The 18,955-nt window shown below is 43.6% G+C and overlaps 1 protein-coding gene across 2 annotated transcripts in view; it reads right to left on the bottom strand.

Moving 5' to 3' along the window:
* Positions 1-4,874: 4,874 nt before the first annotated feature.
* LOC139766634 (uncharacterized) overlaps positions 4,875-18,955 on the bottom strand; it is a 242,455-nt gene continuing 228,374 nt past the window's right edge. For both annotated transcript variants that reach the window (XM_071695510.1, XM_071695511.1), the window contains 3 exons: positions 13,041-13,201; positions 12,354-12,548; positions 4,875-7,995 (listed from right to left, as the gene is read on the bottom strand). In XM_071695510.1, coding sequence (XP_071551611.1) covers positions 6,400-7,995; positions 12,354-12,548; positions 13,041-13,201 — 1,952 coding nt within the window. In that variant the 3' untranslated portion in view covers positions 4,875-6,399. The remainder of the gene's footprint in view (positions 7,996-12,353; positions 12,549-13,040; positions 13,202-18,955) is intronic.

The following is an 18,955-nucleotide window of genomic DNA, read 5'->3' as shown; positions in this document are numbered from 1 at the left end:
GAATATCTGACGGTAATGGGAGAAGAACATGTTTACTCAACTTTTGCGGTGTTAATATTCATGAGGCGTCGTAAGAGGTCCGTAGTTAAGAAGTTAAGAAGCTAATGGACCTCAGTGGTTTAGCGGTTAGTATAATACAGAGCGTGGAGCATGCAGAGGCTGCTTGAGTCAAACCTACATAGGTTCGAATCCAGGTCGCGGTGGCTTGTCCACAATCCACCTACTTGTTCATCCTCCCCAGTAGGCTGGTCGATAAAGTGGGTACCTGGCAGAAGCTAGGATATATATATATATATATATATATATATATATATATATATATATATATATATATATATATATATATATATATATATATATATATATATATATATAGCGTTAATGAGATGACCTTGACTAGAACATTTAAGCCTCCGTGCCGTCTTACCTAACATATATAAACAAACAAATAAATCTTAGCCTCTCTATCTACCGAACTTACATGTTTGACCCTTAGCTACCTCGGTTTACTGCAGGGAGGAGGGGAAGAAGGGAGGACAATATTATGGTCTGGTTCACGTAACCTGGTGACAAGTTCTTCATCTCGGAGGATGCACGCAGCCAGGAGCCACAAGGAGAGAGAGGGCGAGTGAGAGAGGGAAAAAGATGACTTTTCGTGGTATTGCAAAATGTCAGAGCATTATAACAAGCTCGCCTTCGACCTTTCTCACAGCGGTGTGATCTGTTCATTAACGTAGATACGAACCCTATACAAAAACTCGGGAGGGTGGGGCTGGGGGAAGAGGGGTTGACACTGGAAGTCTTACCTCGCTTCGTATGTTTGATATGAACTTCACCAGCCAGCCATACTCCCTGCCACACACTCACCATCACAACATCATCTCTGAGCTGCAGTCGCTCTCTCTGTTGCCTTATCTTTCCATCGACTTCGTGACATTTCGTTCGCTTTGCTCTCTAATCCTTTCCTTTCTTCTTACTTTCCTTCACTCCTCTTTTCTTTCGGTTATATCCCTGTATCCACTTGTATTCTGTATTAACATCGTTTATCCAACCAACCCTCAAGTGTGATCTATTTATCATGTATCTAAAATCCCCTCATTTCTCTTCGCCTTCTCGTCTTCTGCTGAATTTAATCTCACAACATCTGTTGTTTTCACCTTTTTAAGATATGCAGAAACCAATGAACGCTGCAGTACCACGTAATACTCGATCGTAACCCACATATTATACACGCCGCCAGAGATGTGCCTACATCCTCACAATTATGAGGCTCTCAGTTTACCAAGTACCTTGATAGTCAGTTATATTTCGTACACTCTCCTCTACAGTTCACTGTAGAGTCGACAGCGTCATACATGAAAAAAGATGTTTACATTTAGTCGTTGGCTGGTTAATGAGTTGTGGAATATGGGAAATTGACGAAGAAGAACATACAATATACTCAGCGTTATTAATGTTCCTCTATTCATCTATTCCTATAGCCTTGCTAATAAGATGATAACTGTTTAGGGCTTTGGAATTTTCTGTTCGTCTAATTTGCTCTTTATCACCTTAATCAAGTCTAGCTTCACACGCTTCATGTAGCTAGAGTGACAACTTCAGATAGCTGAATCTATTGGTAAAAGTACGTCATATAGATTCCACCTGACTAGACCATTGCAAGGGTAGGGTGGGGTCTGTGTGTGTGTGTGTGTGTGTGTGTGTCTGTGTGTGTGTCCCCGAGTCCAGGTGGGTTAGGCAAGGTCTAGTCTAGTGGTTCTTACATAAGCCAGTGAACACAGTAACAAGAAAAAAAAACCTGTCAGATCTTTGATGATTCAGCGTGGGTTGGGATCTTAAGGTCTTATGTGAAGTATATACATATGACAGGCAGTTAAAGATGTAATGGGTGACAGAGAGAAATTAGAAGTGTTTATTGCTGGGGGTTTAGGTACGCTGGTGGTCTGGCAGGCTTTTGTGAACAGCTGTTGCACAGAACGCGATCAAACCAAGTGCAAGATACACTGTAGCTTCGTTTTATATATATATACATATGACCGACATGGCAGGCGCTAAACATACCCCAATCAAGACCATCTCTAGTGAGAGAAGAAGTACGAGAAAAAGAAAGTAGAAAATTAATCATTAGGGTTTCGCAGATGTTTTCAGACCTAAGTCTTAGAAGAGGGAAGGTTGTATGAAGAGGAGAAAGACAGAAGAGGGAAGGTTGTATGAAGAAGGAAAGGCAGAAGAGGGAAGAGAGATCCACAGCTTAGCTGTTCGAATAAAGAAGGACGTATGATAACAATGATAAGTGAACGGTCTCTGCACAGATACCTTAGGAAGCAGCATCCAAGGGCGTGCCACACGTGCAGACAGCTCGCGAGAGCAACGACCAAGATAATACACGTGGAGAGAAAGCAGCTTATCCCAGCGCACGGGAGAGGAAGGTCGAAGACAGGTGAAGCCAGGGTAATTGATGAGACGAGAGACTTTTGATTCCACTGTAGTTAGTAGAGAGGTGGAGGAGGAGCCACCCCAGATGTGTGAGCAGTATTCTATACTTGTGTTAATAAAACCCCTATACATGAAAGACGGGCGCTTAAGAGAATATTGATTACGGCGCCTGTACAAAACTCCCTCCTTTTTGGGAAGCAGACTATGTGGTGTTTACGTCAAGGATTACCAGGATAGAGTGGAGGGATACGGTTATTTTGTATTGCGTTGTTTATATGCATTGACCCACTCATGACTTCCATTACATAACAGTGGTCTTGTGTGTGTGTGTGTATTTAAGGATTTGTGGGGTGTGTTAGAAACTGAGGTTTGTTAGGAGGTTCTTAGGACGCGAGATATATTAGGAAACAACTTACATAACAATAGGTTTGGTCAGAATGATTGTACTTACAGTTGTCAACTCACCTTATGAGTTGTGTTATACGAGAGGAGTTGGTTATACGAGTTTTAAATATAATGGTTTGGTTCCTGGTGACATCTGAAGAAGTTGTGGTCTTTCCTCTTTGTGTGTGTGTGTGTGTGTGTTTCAGAATGTGAAGAGGATGCTTTACCTAGTAAAATTCTCGACATATTTTTTCAGTTTATCGGTTGGTCTGTCTCGCTTTATTTCCTTTTTCTTTTAACGATTTCAATGATGCAGAACATTTCATGGCTGTAACCACTTGTACCTCCACTGAAGTGATGCACATCCTCTTCTTTGTTACTTCACTGAACATTTTACAGAAAACTCTGAACCTTTAAGGTACTTAAATCACATTCATTGCAGCTTATTGAAAGGGGATTCAAAGTTCTGTTATTAGAAAAGATTTATTCATATTCTTAAAATAATTGTATATACATTAACCTATAAACACGTTATTAGTTGAATGATAAAGATGTACTGACAAGTGTTCAAAAGTGAGACTTCGTTGCTGTGACAGTGTTCAGTGAATGACTCTACCAAAATCAGTCATTGCGAAGCTGTCACAACCTTACATATAAAACAACATGACTTTCAAATGTAAAAAAAAAAAAAAAAAATATGCTCCTGAAAGCTGAGGAAACACTAGTTTCCACACCAGGAGAACAACAATATATATATATATATGTACAATACTTTTTCCCTTTTTTAAGAGGAAAATTACACCTACTGGCATGCTGTTTTGGCGTTGTGTCAATATTTTATTTTTATTTTATTATATTTCTTTACAAACAGTGTTGTGTGTCTATCAACTGGTGCTCTCAGAGAGGAACCAGAGAAGGGGGGGTTGTGACTGCTATGGTGGTGATGACTCGGGAAACACTGACAGGGTCGATCAGCCCCCCAAAAAAAGGGGATTATAGAAAGATAAAAGAGGCTTTAATTCCACTCCTTCAAACCAAACATAGCTCTCTCGTGAAGTCAGATACAACACCTTCAGTCGTTCCCCTGAGAATCCTAACCCACAAAGGCTGTGCGCACCACCCATGAGATAATACATCCTCAGGAGACACTTGCTCGCTGACACTTCGACCACCTGTACTAGACTCAGTATCCCTAATACTCCTCCCTTTGACTTGCGTGGCATTCTTGTATGGGCGGGAGAGAGGGGAGAGATATCACATGCGTTCTCACCCAATGCTACATGCCCAGGAAGAGGCTTGGGGAGTCCATCAGTTTTTAATACTGCTTTTTGAGTGGTAGGCTCGAGTGCATCCCACGAATGTCTGGACTTCCTATGTGCCCTCGTCACATGGGGGTGTGTGTTCTTAGTATTGCCAGTGTGTGTGGAAGGAGATCAGAATAAGGGATACCTTTTAAGCCCGTCTGGTCACTCGTTGTTGACCTGTTATCCTCCTCACACCATGACAGTAATGATCGTTTGACAAATTATCACAAAAAGACCTGATTCTTTTTTTTTTTTTTTTTTATATTTTCAATCGAATTGCGACCCTTGCTTGAACTGCTTGATCTTTAAGACTCGTTTAACAGATTCCCTCATATCGTTCAAACCCTTGACTGTAAGTTGGCTAAGAGTTTCCTTGTGAAACTAAGGACGTCCAGTCAGTTAAATGAGAAAACATAGTCACGTCAAGACTCGTTGAACTCGTAAGGACTGTGACAGCTAAAACATAGCGACAGGTTCTCCTGTCAGGTTATTTCTCATTTGTATCATGGAGTGCCCTCGACGTAAACCTAGTTCTTAATGTAATTTCGTCAACGGAAGGGTTTTACCCTCTTACTACATCAGACTCCCGGTCAGTGCTTTACGTTCAGAAAGTTCATCTACATCATCGATAAGTTTAAGGAAATACACAAAAAAAAGTGGGGGAGGGTTGTATTGATTTATGTGGTAACTTACTCATACACAATGAAACTAACTAACTCTTGGGGGCAATAGAACCTTTGGTGAGCGAGCAGATTTTGAGAGAGAGAGAGAGAGAGAGAGAGAGAGAGAGAGAGAGAGAGAGAGAGAGAGAGAGTGGAGAGGAAAAGTGTGCAATCAGCATTTATTTTTTATTTTTTTTTGGGAGGGAAGGGTTATACTGATATTGCAAAGCTGATTGGTGAATGAACCAGTGGTGTCTGGTATCCAGTCATGAAAAAAAATAAGATCCCTAAGAACAAGTAACGGTACAGATATAAACAGATTTTCGAAACCTTTCATCTATAATCTTTAATTTCATTCAGTGACTACAAAAATGCCCTGGAGAAGACAGTCCAGTAAACATATCAGATAGATTCCCAATGTCACTATTGCAAAAAAAAAAATATATATATATATTTCTAAATATCATAGACTCTAGATAATTAACAAGACTCATACAATACTGTAGACAGTCGAGAATACATTGGTAAATGTATAACAATATTACTGTATATGTGGATCAGAACTGAAACAATCGCCAGGTATTTGCAACAAAATTTTTTTCGTTTTTTTTTCCCCATGTTCAATTATTTTTTTTTTTTGAGGCTTTCGTAAAATGTGACCTTTATGTATGTTTCTTTTTTTCTATCTATAGGCAAAAAAAAATTCTAATCGACTTTTATTTCAGCTACATTTAGTTATAAAAATGTTACCATTTACACGAAAATTCAACAATATTCATTAGTCCTCTTGTAAGCCTTTTTTTGGCGATTGATTCAGACGCGATTCTTTCCAGATACAAGTGTTTGTCTAAATATTCACGGATCAATTCTTTTCCTAAGTGCAAACGATGATATGATACATACCAAAAGCTAGATATCTTCCAAGTTTCCGATTGGAAGTACGGTACACAATGCGACACTTGGGGGGATGTGCTTTATAGACTTGTGACCGGAAAAAAAGAATCTAGAAAACGTTTTGTGTGGTAGAAAACGTATATCCAGATTCCTTTTTCACGTCCGGATAAAGTATATGGATTAAGACCGGATGCTGTTGGTTTGGGGAAGCTTAGATCGTGTATGTCTTCCGGTGAAGAACTATTCATCATTTTTCCAAATACTTAATCTCGCAATCTTCGCTGATAACGTGCCACTTCTGTAGTACCATCGACGCGTCGAGATACAGAGCGTTCCACTGAGATGAAATGGAACACGAGAGAGTGGCATTATCTCGTGCGCTTGTCCTCGAACGCCGCGACATCTGCAAGTCTTTAGAGCACTCCCTCGTCGACCTCGACGTCCTTTGAGGCATTTGGATTATTTTGAGCTGGGTGGGTCCCTCATGCAAACACGTACACACGACACGTACACACCTATATACAGACCAGGTACGCACAAAGCTGAAATGTACAGCAATTACACTCACGCATAAATACCACCGGGTTACTGAGGTGTGGCCAGCCTTATGTTTAAGAGGCAGGCGCCTGCTCTGGCAGCTCCAGGGGTCAGGGGAGCCCGTTTCTAGCCAGAGAAGGGAGCTGGGAGATTATTTTTTATCTATTTATTTTTTTTTTTTCTTACATAGTAGACAGTCCTAGATCGACGCCCGACGTGACTACTACAGTGCGGTAGACGGTGGTGGTGAACGTTGGTGGTGCAGGACAGAGGTCGGTGGCTCTTGGAGAGCCTCTGATGGAAGACGGAGGGTGCGGTAGTGCCGTGGTCGAGCTACTGTCAATCTCCGAGTTCTCCATACTGAGGGAGGAGGTCAGCTCCGGCAGCGTCGCGGTGTCGCTCTCATCCAGGATTTCGTGGCTGTAGAAGTCGACCCACTTCTGAAGAGACTGAAGCATCTGTCGCACTTGGGCGGGGTCTAGTGTCTTCAGAAATTCGACAATCTTCTGCGGATCTGTTGACGGCGGGAAGTCAGCAGTCTTGGTGCTTACGGATGACGTGGTGGTTGTGGCAGATGTGGATATCTTAGTCATGGGTAACTCGTTTATATCTCTCCGCCGGCGAGAGGAGCCGAGAGATCGAAGGTAGATGGTCTGAACTCTCGTGTGAAAGTGTCCGGGCGCCGTTCCGCTAATGTACATCGTCAGGACGGTGCTCAGACCCCCTACCGGCGAAGGCTCTGGTTCCTCCACGGGAGGCGGCTGGGAGGCCTGGGTAGTCTGGGAGGCTCGTGGTCGCTCGTCCTTTCGTGCGCCGCCAATGGGCGGTATGGAATTCGTCGTGACGCGCGGTCGCGGCATGCTCCTGGAACGGAGAGGTGAGGACGGTCCGCGATCTTCCAGGTTTCCGCGGCGGCGGGTTGTCGATGCCTCGCGGTCACGCCTCTGACCGAAAGGACGGAACGTCGGAGTCTCATCCTCGAAATATTGTGCCTCTACAGCTGGGACAAAGCGTGTGCTTGGAGCGCGGCTGTTGCCACTGCTTCCTTTCGTAGACCGTCTCTGATCCCCAGACCTGGAGAACGTGCGTCGTCGGGTCGAAGCGGAGAATCTCTCGTTTTCCCTGGGCGTGGAGTCTGTAGTACTAATGCCATTGTTGTCAACCCTCTCCTTGCGCTGGAATTTGCTGTAGCGTGTGTCCGTGGCCGCCCTGCCCGTAGATGGGGAGCCTGAAGTCACGCTAGCCAGACGGTCACTCAGGGTAAACCCGCGTAACACGTTAAACTTCGGAGTATCGTCCACGGGATCTTCATAATCCGGGTAATCTGGGGTATCACTAAATCTAGTGACCCCGACGTCTCTGTTCCTAGGGGCAGGGCCCCTAAAATCTCGGTTGTTGGAACCACCAGGGTTCCTCGGAAGAGGGCTATAGGGATCACTTGGCTGATCACCATAATTCTGCAGCAGGGAGGAGAGCACCGACAGAACTTGGCTATTATCGCCATTAGAAGATGGTGCGTTGCCAGCGAAACCCGTCAGATCTAACTGCGACAAGTCTAGGTTGCCTAGATCCAACCCCGTGGCGTCGAGGTCAAAAGTAGCCGTTGGGATGGGCTCGTGGACGACAGAGGTAGGACCCGGGGTCATATCAAACAGTGTGTATCGTCCATCAAGGCCCCGAGTGCTGGTCTCCGTCATAGTAATGTGGACAGGCAGCGTCTTCACGAGGGAAGGCTGGAGCACAGATGACTCGGTGAAGTATTCCGTAGCCGTGATCACCTGCAACACATCATCAACATGTCACTAAACTTCATCATGCACATACTGGCGCTACATTTACAAATAGAAATTCTTTTTGCTAACAAAATATCAGTCTACATTTCAAGATATTTAGGGCTACAGATAGAGATGAGAAGCACAAGTTATCGTCTTTAGTCTGACCTATTTTGCTCGTCTCTGTATTAGCAGCAACAGCTAAATAACCGCGACATGTATCTTTCTGATAGACTCGGTCGGACCAGGGTGTAAGCAAAGTGAGGCCTGGTAACGTAAGTCATCTATACTCAATTGATCGATATATGGCAAATATTTTGGACAGATGTCAATTTTCATTCATTCTTGAACTATTGCTGTTATGCTTCGTTGTTTCACACCGTTATACAAGACTATGATTCAGGAGAATTACAGGACGTTTAATACCATGGATTGATTCATGTCTTAAGGAGGAGGCTGATCTAATCATTTACTAAAACCTTTGGGGACGCTGCTAAACTGACCCAAATATTATGACTAAAACTTAGTAGGTGTCCACTATCAGATATTACCACGAGAAGATACAGACAGACTTGTATCGTTTAGTGCACAGTATACAGACGACACCAATTAAAGCTATATCAGTCAGGTAGATGACAGTGACCTGACATATAAACTGTTTGCATTTATATTCATTGACCGTGATTCATTTACTGCTTTTATAATAACCTACTTTATTCCCCTCAATTAATTTGGCCGGGGGAGGAGGAGTGGTCATGTAGTGCCCCAGTGCTGTGAATGACAATGGTGAATAGGTTGTGTGTGTGCTGGGAAAAGGTACGGTGACTAGGAAAACCTACGTGGTTTAAAGATATTCGTGAGTGAGCGTGTGTATGGTGAAGCGGGCATTATTGGATTATGGGCAAGGTGACAGGCTTGCAAAGGAGAGACTTGAATGTAAATGTGCTAAGGGCAGCTGGTGGGACGTCTGATGCATTAGTTGGTGAAGGCAATGATGAAAATTCATAATGACTTCAGGATGAAAGAAGAGATGATTTAGACGGGAAGAGAGTGGCGAAAGTGAGTGAGCTTGGAAAAGAGGCTTGTGTGAAGAGATGCCAGGAGAGATTGATTGGAGAATAGGGAAAGGTGAGAGGAAACAAAATTAGGGGAGTTGGTAAAGAATGGGAGGTATCTAACGAAGCATTTCTTATACTCGCCAGAGAAATGTGTGGCAAGCGCGAAGTAGATGGTAGGCATGCGAGATAAGGTAAAGAGTGGCAGGATGAAGAATCGCCATATGCATCGGTGAGCCGCATCTGCCGTTCAACATATATACCGGTGAGTAACATCTGCTGTTCAACATATACATCTAAAGTGTCAGTGAAGGAGAAAAGAGAGGTCTATGGATGTTACATGCAAGGATGGAGTGGGAGTGAGAAAACGGTAAGAGTCAAGAGGAAAGTGTAGAGGCTGAAAAAGAGGGTAAATGAGAAATGAGGTGAACGTTAACCTGAGAAGTTCAGAGAGAACAAGAATTTTTGATGGAGGTTGATAGTGTGAGGAGAACAAGGAAAAATTGGAACATTAGTGAAAAAAGGGGGAAATAAGAAATGATAACAGGCAGAATTGAGGTAAATAGAGATGAGGGGATTATTTTGAAGGACTTTTGAATGTGTTCCATGATAGGATGGCAGATTTGGGTAAATAAAAGCAAAGCAAAGTTGTTATGTTTAGCAGTGCGAGGAGACAGGTCAGCTGGAGTGTGAGTTGGAATGGAGAGAATCTGGAAGTGAAGTGTTCAGATCTCTGGGAGTGGAAATGGCATCGAATAGAACCATGGGAGCTGAAGTGTGCCATAAGCTGGATGCTGGGGCCAAGGGCCTGTATGCATTGAGAGGTGTGTGGAGAGAGAAGAGAAAGATGGATACATGGCGTGGTTTCTCGATGAAAGTGTACGGAATAGGTTTGGTTTCTTGGAAGAGAAATGTCTGAAGACTGCATGTGGTTCGAATCCTGGTTGCGGCAGTCGGTCCACAGTCAACCCAGCTATTCATTCATCCCAAAGGGTTGGTCGATAAAACAGGTAAAAAAGAGAGTTATGGTTGAAAGACGAGTATATATGATATATTTGAAAAGATTGTGCTGAAATGGTTTGGACATATGGACAGGATGAGTGACGAGAGGATGACTAAGAAGTTTTACATGTGAGATGTGGAAGAAACGAGGAAAATATGAAAACGGAGGCGGTGGAAGGATGGAGTGAAAGATGCTTTGAAATATCATGGCCATAACATGCAGGAAGGTGTGAAGCGTGAATGGGATACAGCGAATTGAACTGTGGCATACAGTGGGCAACGTGCTGTCATTGGGCTGAACCAGGGTGTACGAAGCGGTCAGGGGAAACCACGGGAAGGTGTGTGGCGCCTGGTCGTGGGTAAGGAGCTTTGGTTTCGGTGCGTTACACATGACGTCTAGAGAATGGATGTGAGCGAACAAGGTCATCTCTTCACCTATGCCTGGCGCTACCTTGCGAGACAGCGAACAGATTCGAAAAAAAGACGAAAAAATATATGTGTATATTTCTTTCTCTGTTTCACGACGTTTCCCGCCTTAGCGAGGTAGTTCAAAGAATGGACGAAAAAAAAATGGCATGATTCACTCACATCCAGTTTCTAGCTGTCATGTATATAAACTTCAAACCACGACTTCTTATCCACAGCCGGGTAATACAGATCACTCCGTGGTTTCCCATTGTTTCCGACTGCCAGGGCCCAGCCCGGGCTGTGAGGGTGGGTGAAGACTCCTCAGGTATGCGCCAGGTATATGCCCTGGTTCAGCCCACTGACAACACGTATGTAATAATGCTGAAAAAGAAAGTTGTTACTTATCCCGCAAATGCGTAAGCAGGTACAGCCCAATGGCCTCAGGACAACTGCCGGTCATCTCAAGTCATCCGTTGGAGGGTCTTCGTGCGTCATGCCCATGGTCATCTGAGGTCATCTGATGCAGGTCCTCTGGCGTCAGGTCTGTTCAGGCTCAGGGTACAGACCTACACATCCTTAACATTAAACGTATCCGTAACTTCTGTACGCTATGGCTTCCTCATCATGTCTATATTTCTGGTCCAGACGCCCACATCCGAACCTAATACCCACTCCCAACCCCAACAGACCCCTCTCCACCGACGTCCCACATGTCCTTTCACCCACACAAGAGCATCTCCACCTACTCACAAGTCCGTCCACCCTCATCCATTCCCTCCATCCACACTCGAGACTTTCCATTCACACCTGAGCTTCACCACCCCAGCCCCTTTAACCCTCATTGAAGCCCATCCACACACATCCAAACCATCCACAGATGAACCCCTTTATACACATCCAAGCCTCTTCACTCACACCCTGGTTCCTTCCTATCACTGTCACGTTTCGAACCACACCCCAGCACCTCTACCCGAACTGCAGTCCCTCCATCCATAACTTTGCTATTTCTGTGTAACTCTTTCCCTTCCCCTCTCTCTCTATCTCTCCACGCCCTCGCCCCTCTACCCACAGCCTGACCCTTCTTGGTTCCTGAGGCAAAGGCAGCCTATTCCTACCCCCTATTTGATCATGGTTTAAAGAGGTAAGCTGAGAACCATAATGGTTGGCTGAGGATCTGGTGCAGTTGAGTGTTCGTGGTTTCGTATTACCAAATGTGCGTCAGTTTGTAATCGTCTATATTCCAGAGTAGGTCTTGTGACAAATGCGAGCTGTGGGCGGGCAGGGGTCGTCGTCAGCAGCAGTGGTGCTCGCCAGTAAAGCAGGGAACAGTAGGAATGACCAGCACCGAGGGTTGACCCACATGTGTGCCGCGGTGAAAGGTCACGACCCCTGATTTCGATGCCCAGCAGACGGAGGTCAGTGCCCCCCAGTCTTGCCCAAACATTCCCAGTTGTTTCCATTAATCTTCAACTGTTTTAGTCTTCCTCTTGATTGGCGCATTCTCCAAAAGGTCATTACGTAAATACAGTCACGTGTGGTCACTACATATATAGAACTTGTTCTTGAAAATGTGTTAATGGTGTGCAAAGTCAATCCCTGTCCATTAAAGGTCAAGTCACTTCTCATCACAGCATTCAGCTTTGCACTGTGGTCGGGTTACTAAAGGCAAGGTCGTTAAGCATGACCTTCTGAGGGCAAGGTTTCAAGGCATCATGACCTTCTAAAGGCAAGGTCGCTAGGTATGACCTTCTGAGGGCAAGGTCGTCAGGTATGACCTTCTGAGGGCAAGGTCGCTAGGCCTCATGACCTTCTAAGGGCAAAGTTGCTAGGTGTCATGACCTTAGCAGAAGTGACCAGAACTTGTCCTCCAGGTCACACAAGCTTCCCCGGTGACCTCACCTCTTCGCTGGAGTCGGTAATGGTGGTGGTGATCTTGGAGCCACGGAAGATGACGGGGATGACCTTGGATTCGATGGAGGTGATCGTGGTGACGTAGGAGGTGGTCGAGGTGGTGAAGTGGGTGGTAGGGGGCACGTCCACCACCAGCGTTGTCAACGTCCTCGAGACGGTGGTGACGGTGGTCGTCGCCGGACCCTGCAAGAACAAAGGGGAAAGGTGTCATCCATGGACGCCTCAGCATACCTTCAGACAGAACCCTCCTAACACAAGCATTTGATCGCAAGAGGTTTACTTCGAAGCGAATTCTTGTGACCTTTTCAATACGAAATTGAACTCCTCGCAACTCAAGAATGAACGAAAGGTATTCTAATCTTGAATAAATGACAGCCTGGGTGGTGACACAGTCTGTCAGAGTGTTGTCTGATACTAAATAAATCCGTTACTTGATATTTGGTCAATACTTGCATGATGAGGCTGAATTAGAATATACATCAAACGCCTTTTCACATTTTGAAAACTATTTCCTTTAAGAAATATCTTTGGTTAATCTTACTAATGTATTCTTCCAACCAGGGAATTACGAAATGAACTCAATAAGACAGCGATGAAGGGAATCGAGAGAGCAGCGTGGATGATAATGGAGGACAAGGGCGAGTGATGATGATGAACTGTGTGGGAGGGACTGACCGAGCCGAGGAGCGCAGCCAGCTGTGGATGGGAGCCCCCATGGCCGCCGGGGATGCTGCCGGAGAGGTACTGGTACACCAGCAGGTTCGTCAGGAAGTCTTGGTTGGTGCAGGAGCCTCCAGCGCCGCCGTTCCCGCCGCCTAAGCCACCTACACCGCCACCTGCAACGTCACAAAACAATACTGACATGAATATTGGGGAAACATTAGTAGTTTAAGGTTGAAGTTTTTACAACACACCTTCAATAATTCAGGTCTATATTTCCACTAATATATTATAGGATATTACTAGTTCACTCATAAGGCATCTCAGTTACTTGAATCTTTAAATGCATCGTAGATTTTCAGTTTAACAAAGTTGACTCATTTGACAAAACCAATCGATAAGCACATGGAAGGCATTTGTGTAATCATCAAACAAAAGTGTCTGTATTGTGTAACGACTGAATGCATATGTCTGTATTGATGGAAAGTCTTTTATTATCAGCACAGAAATATGTAATATGATGGATGAATATTAGGCAGACTTTTTTTTTTATCATACTCTGCAACCGCACGGATGTGAGTGACCATACATAGGCTTTCATAGAGATTATAACAGCTTGGCTTCCAAAGCAGCGAAACTCGTCAACAAGAGGTTTCCTTCCATACGGCAGCAGTAGAGGCATGTGGTTACCAAACACTTTTTTTTTTTAATGCTAGTCGAGATGTGAAGGGTAACCGATTGCCCTTATGAAGTCATCATATCAATACTGTATACACACACACACACACACACACACCAACACACACATATGTATATCCCATAGGCGAGGAAGAACAGTTGGGTTAACTGCGAACACATTGCCACGACTAGGATTCGAACCTCTGCGGGCTCTACCCCGGGAGGCCCGTGAATGGCTCACGGTCAGCAAGTAGAACCACCGCTACACCAAGGTGACGTTTCTGGCATGGGTGCCGCCTGGTGAACCTGACGGGCCGGCCCACCCATACAGTTAAACGGCACGTAGGCTACACATACCAACACCACCACCATAGCCTCGTCCGTATGGCAAGTTTTTGCTTGGTAACCCTAACTGCTTCACGGCTGGGAGCACTGACAGCTCCTTGATCACGTCCCATGATTAACTGAGTAATCTTGACTCTAGCAATAAACAGAATGGTCATTCTAATCCGTCAAAACATACCCGCAAGGTCGTCCGTTCATGATTTTTTTCTTCTTGTCAGTAAACGTAACTAAATCTTCATTTTTATCACGGAAGATCTAAAGCGAAATTTAAGGAGGGAGAGAACCTGTCTACCTTCGTTTGTCGTAAACGTTCACGGAAATGGTCGAGGTTATGATAGCTTACTATAGAAGTGTAGATGTTCAGTGTGATCGGGAATTCAAAGTCAGTTCAGCGTAAGGGCAGCTGTATTTCTTGTGATGCTTACGAAGGAAAATCAGTGATTTCCATTTCAAATGGAAACGTGTGGGAACATAATACAATCTAAAGAGAGAAAGGTGTGTTCCCTCATTTCCCATGTGGTATAGGCCAACACCCAACCACACTCGGAGATGCTAAATTGAAGCAGGAGAAGAAAAACTGTTGCTAACTGTAATGACATTATGTAAATAATACCAGAAGAAAAATTAGCAGAACAGCACAACATTGACATGAAGACATTAATCAACAAATACAGCCAGAATAAATCATTTCACCAGCATACTGACAGCCACTTTTTTTGCTTGTTTTCTTCATACGAAACCATCCTTTATGAACCATCAAATTGATGCAGGCACATCACGGCCAAGACCGAGACAAGTACATCAGTATAAGGCCACAAGGTGAAACCAACCCAACCCCATCCATCCGATCTCAGTGTTGTCCAAGACATAATTTTAAACGCCCCGTCTGTATCTCAGATACGATCATGACAGCGATTCTGTTTTCCCCAGAAGTAGATTAAATACGTATATACCAGGCCCTTCACTGGAACCCCTCACACACCCTCAGATCAAGTAGCTCAAGTGAAAGTGTACACCAACTATCGCCCCCTTCACGCCACCGCCCTTTTTTTTTTATGTGTATACGTCTTCTTCCCGTTTTTTAAGGTTAGAAAAAAAAGAGGTTGGTCAATGTAGGTCAGGTGGAGAAACATGAGGTTAGATGTAGAGCGTGAAGGAAGATGTATGGGGTATGTTTATTGAATTGTGTTGAGTGGAGGTTTGTTGAATGTGTATTTCTGCCACCTTATTTATATACCCTCCTTGTGTGTGTGTGTGTGTGTGTGTGTGTGTGTATTTGGCATTCTAGATGATGTTCTCTATGTAAGCAAACAGGCTGGCAAAGGGCGTTTGAAATCATAATTCGATGCCTCAATGTCTTCCCTTACTGTCAGTGTATACTGCTGGTAGTGTCATCTCAACCTGAACAATACATTGAACCATAATCACCTTAAGTGATTGATATTTCGAGCATTTAACGATACAATAGTCGTAATCATGTTCACCAACCGTATGTCAACTAAAATCACAGAAATCATGATAAGATGAAAGCAGGTTTAATCGGCTTATCTATCCAACATCTGTGGAAAACCAATAAAAATCAGGTTATCTACTCACGACTGTAACACGAACCACCATGATACAATAGCGTTCACGAAAGCGTAGCAACGAAATCTCATATCCCGATGACAGAAGAGGGGGAAATACGATCCTGATTAAGTTGGACATCTGACATCGAAGCCATGGCTAGCAGTGTTATGTACTGTGGAGAGGTCCAGCGGGAAGGCTAGCTCATCTGCGGTGCCCATCGGCTACCTACCGGGTGAGCTTCTGAAAATTATGTCTCAATACGGTCACACTCACTGACCACACTGCTGGGCAGTACGAGAGAGAAAGTAGGGGAGCCAAGATTACTGTGATTAGTTCCTGGTGAAGCGGACTCGACCCCCTGGTGACGGGTTAAGGAATGACCCAGTCTGCTCGAAATTTTTTTTTTTTTTATGTCAGTTTTAACGAAAAGAAGAAGGAAACTTTGTGGATGTTATATAAACGACAGACGTGCCGGTGACGGAGTAGAGAGAGAGATGACCCAAGAGTTTTTATGGGTTTTTTTTTAAGCGAATTCGAAATAAACTTCGTTGCTGATCTCTATATCTAAAAAAGATATGACCCAGTTGGATTTAATGAAAGGATAGAAATCTTCGTGGCTCATGCCAATAACGATATGACAAACACTGCTCTTTATCAATGTGAAAAATACAATCTATTTAATGTCAATGAACAGAGAAAATGGCAGTGTTCTACTTATCCCAGTGCTACAAGCTGCGTAGATAAACCTTTTAAAAGGCAGTGTTCTACTTATCCCAGTGCTACAAGCTGCGTAGATAAACCGTTAAAATCACCTTCTCACAACGCGACGTCATCCCGTATACTACACATGATAACTGTAATAACCACGACGAGAATTATGTCTCCCTCTCTCTTACCATTAAGGAAGACCTTCTTTGAACGGAACAAAACACGGAAAAACCGGTTGCCGGGTCGCCTCATGTTGGGTGGGTTAGCCACCAAACTTTCATGTTCTGCTGCAGCGGTCAGTCAGTCGGAACCCTGGGGATGGAGTGGCTACTAGACCTTACTATAACCTTATGTGGATGGATGGGCTAGCTGGGTCGCCTCCAGTGCAATCGCCCACACCCGAGGGCCACGATAAAGGAAGATAAGGATGGACGAGAGAAAGTGAGATGGTCTCGAAAGAGTGAAACCCTTCCCCACCACCATGTTAGTGAAAGGGAAACACTGATGGCGTGGTGCGTCCGTTGACGATGAACGTAGAATAAAAGAAATATATGAAAAAAAAAATAGAAGAAATTTTGATTACCTGTACATGAGAAAGAACTCGAGGCACTTAAGTGATTAAAGTGATTTCTCTCCGTCATAAAAACCGAGTGTCGACACGTATGATGATTTCACGTCAAACAGTAAACTTAACCACGTTATTTACCTGAGGCAGCCAGTCTTGATACAAGCTCCCCCCCTCCCACACACACACACACACACACACACACACACACACATAAAAAAAAGAAATATGACTGTAATTGATCTTCAAATCCTCTAAAAACTTAGTTCTTATGTAGGTGATTTACAACGTAAATTCACAACGTCGCCTCTCTATATTACCAAGGAATCCTTTCGTCATTTACCTTACAATTATCGATGTAAAAACTGTAAAAAGACGGAGGTCCTTTTTGGTTTACGGTAAACAAATGTCTTAAGATCAGAGATGATCCGGGTCTTGCTGTACCCTTACATAGACAGAAGTAAACAGAACGATAATGACCACACTGCTGATGAAAAAGTGGAGGCAAAAAAAAAATAAGAGAAAATGATAATGCTTGGAACGTCGAAAATGATGATGATGATAATTCGATAATTATTCTGATGATGACAATGAAAATTATATCAACGATGATCTAAATTTTTTTTTCAATTATTTTTTTTTTTCAGTCGGCCAAGAACTTTTTGCCACATAATCTAAGGGCACGAAGAAGAAGAAAAAAAAAGAAAAACACGTAGTCAAATGCTTAGTAATAACTTGGGCATGTCAAGGGCTGCTGTGAGCGTAATAATGGTCAGGCCACGGCACAGCACCTGTCGCCACCTTCGCCTTCTTCAGAAGAAAAATGTCACTCCGCAGCCGAAGGCTAAACAACCAAGTGTCGGGTTGTGATTTGTGATGTTGCAATTAACTCTCTCTCTCTCTCTCTCTCTCTCTCTCTCTCTCTCTCTCTCTCTCTCTCTGTGTGTGTGTGTGTGTGTGTGTGTGTGTTAAAAAGGGATGAATTTCGTCAGAACGCTTTTAAAATCGATTAACACTTGAAAATCTGACAATATCTGATATAGTGCAAACGTTAAAACCTGAAAGTTAAAAAAAATGCCTTAACATTTTTTGCATTTATGGTTTCTTTTTTTTTTTTTTGACTAACTGAATGCACTATGTTTCTGACCCGTCGACAAAATTAATCGTATTAGGTTATGCAAATTTCTAAATATTCATAATCTTAAAACGACAAGAGGAACCTTTAACGATGTACGAGTTTCAACATTACGGATTATATCTGGGAGAGAGAGAGAGAGAGAGAGAGAGAGAGAGAGAGAGAGAGAGAGAGAGAGAGAGAGAGAGAGAGAATTCCAACATTCTGATCACCAGAAACGTCTTTTGATATTCGGGAAAGATCACTTAAATCCTCTGCAACAATATATCTTCTTCAACACACACCCTTTAAACCTTTTTTAAAAACAAACTCATTTTTAAAAAGAAAAAATATGAAGTCAATTTGGTTGTTTCCAACTCTTGTTGAAGTACACAAGACATTTCTCTTTTTCTTCTGTGAAGTCAAAGAAAACAGCAGTAAGAACATCAACATGGACATCATTAATATGAATTTCGACTCAGTTCCATACGTCATCTCCTCAATTTAACTTCATAATCCCCATATATACTACTAACACTACCACCATCAACTGCTCACAACAGGCAAAAACAAAATTCATCGACCTCCTTACACGCATAAAAACGTCCGCTCGAGGTCAAAAAAGGCAGGCATCCTCTCTCTCACGCACAGGCGCACACACACACACACACACACACACACAGACATACACACACACACACACACACACACACACACAACGTTCCAAACTTCCTCACAAAAACACTCAAAAAACACAAGCTCTTTGGACACAACTCACTCCTTATACGTGCATACACTCACACTCACTCCTTCACATAAAAACACACTTGATTCCGTAAATTGTTGATCATTACTTATTTCATGCCATAACACTAACTCTCAGGTGCAAACATACAAACGTACGCAACCGTACGACCTTACACACACACACACACACACACACACACACAC

Source organism: Panulirus ornatus, chromosome 58, assembly GCF_036320965.1.
Source record: "Panulirus ornatus isolate Po-2019 chromosome 58, ASM3632096v1, whole genome shotgun sequence".
Taxonomy (NCBI): Eukaryota; Metazoa; Arthropoda; class Malacostraca; order Decapoda; family Palinuridae; genus Panulirus; species Panulirus ornatus.
This window is presented reverse-complemented; position numbering and strand designations above follow the sequence as displayed.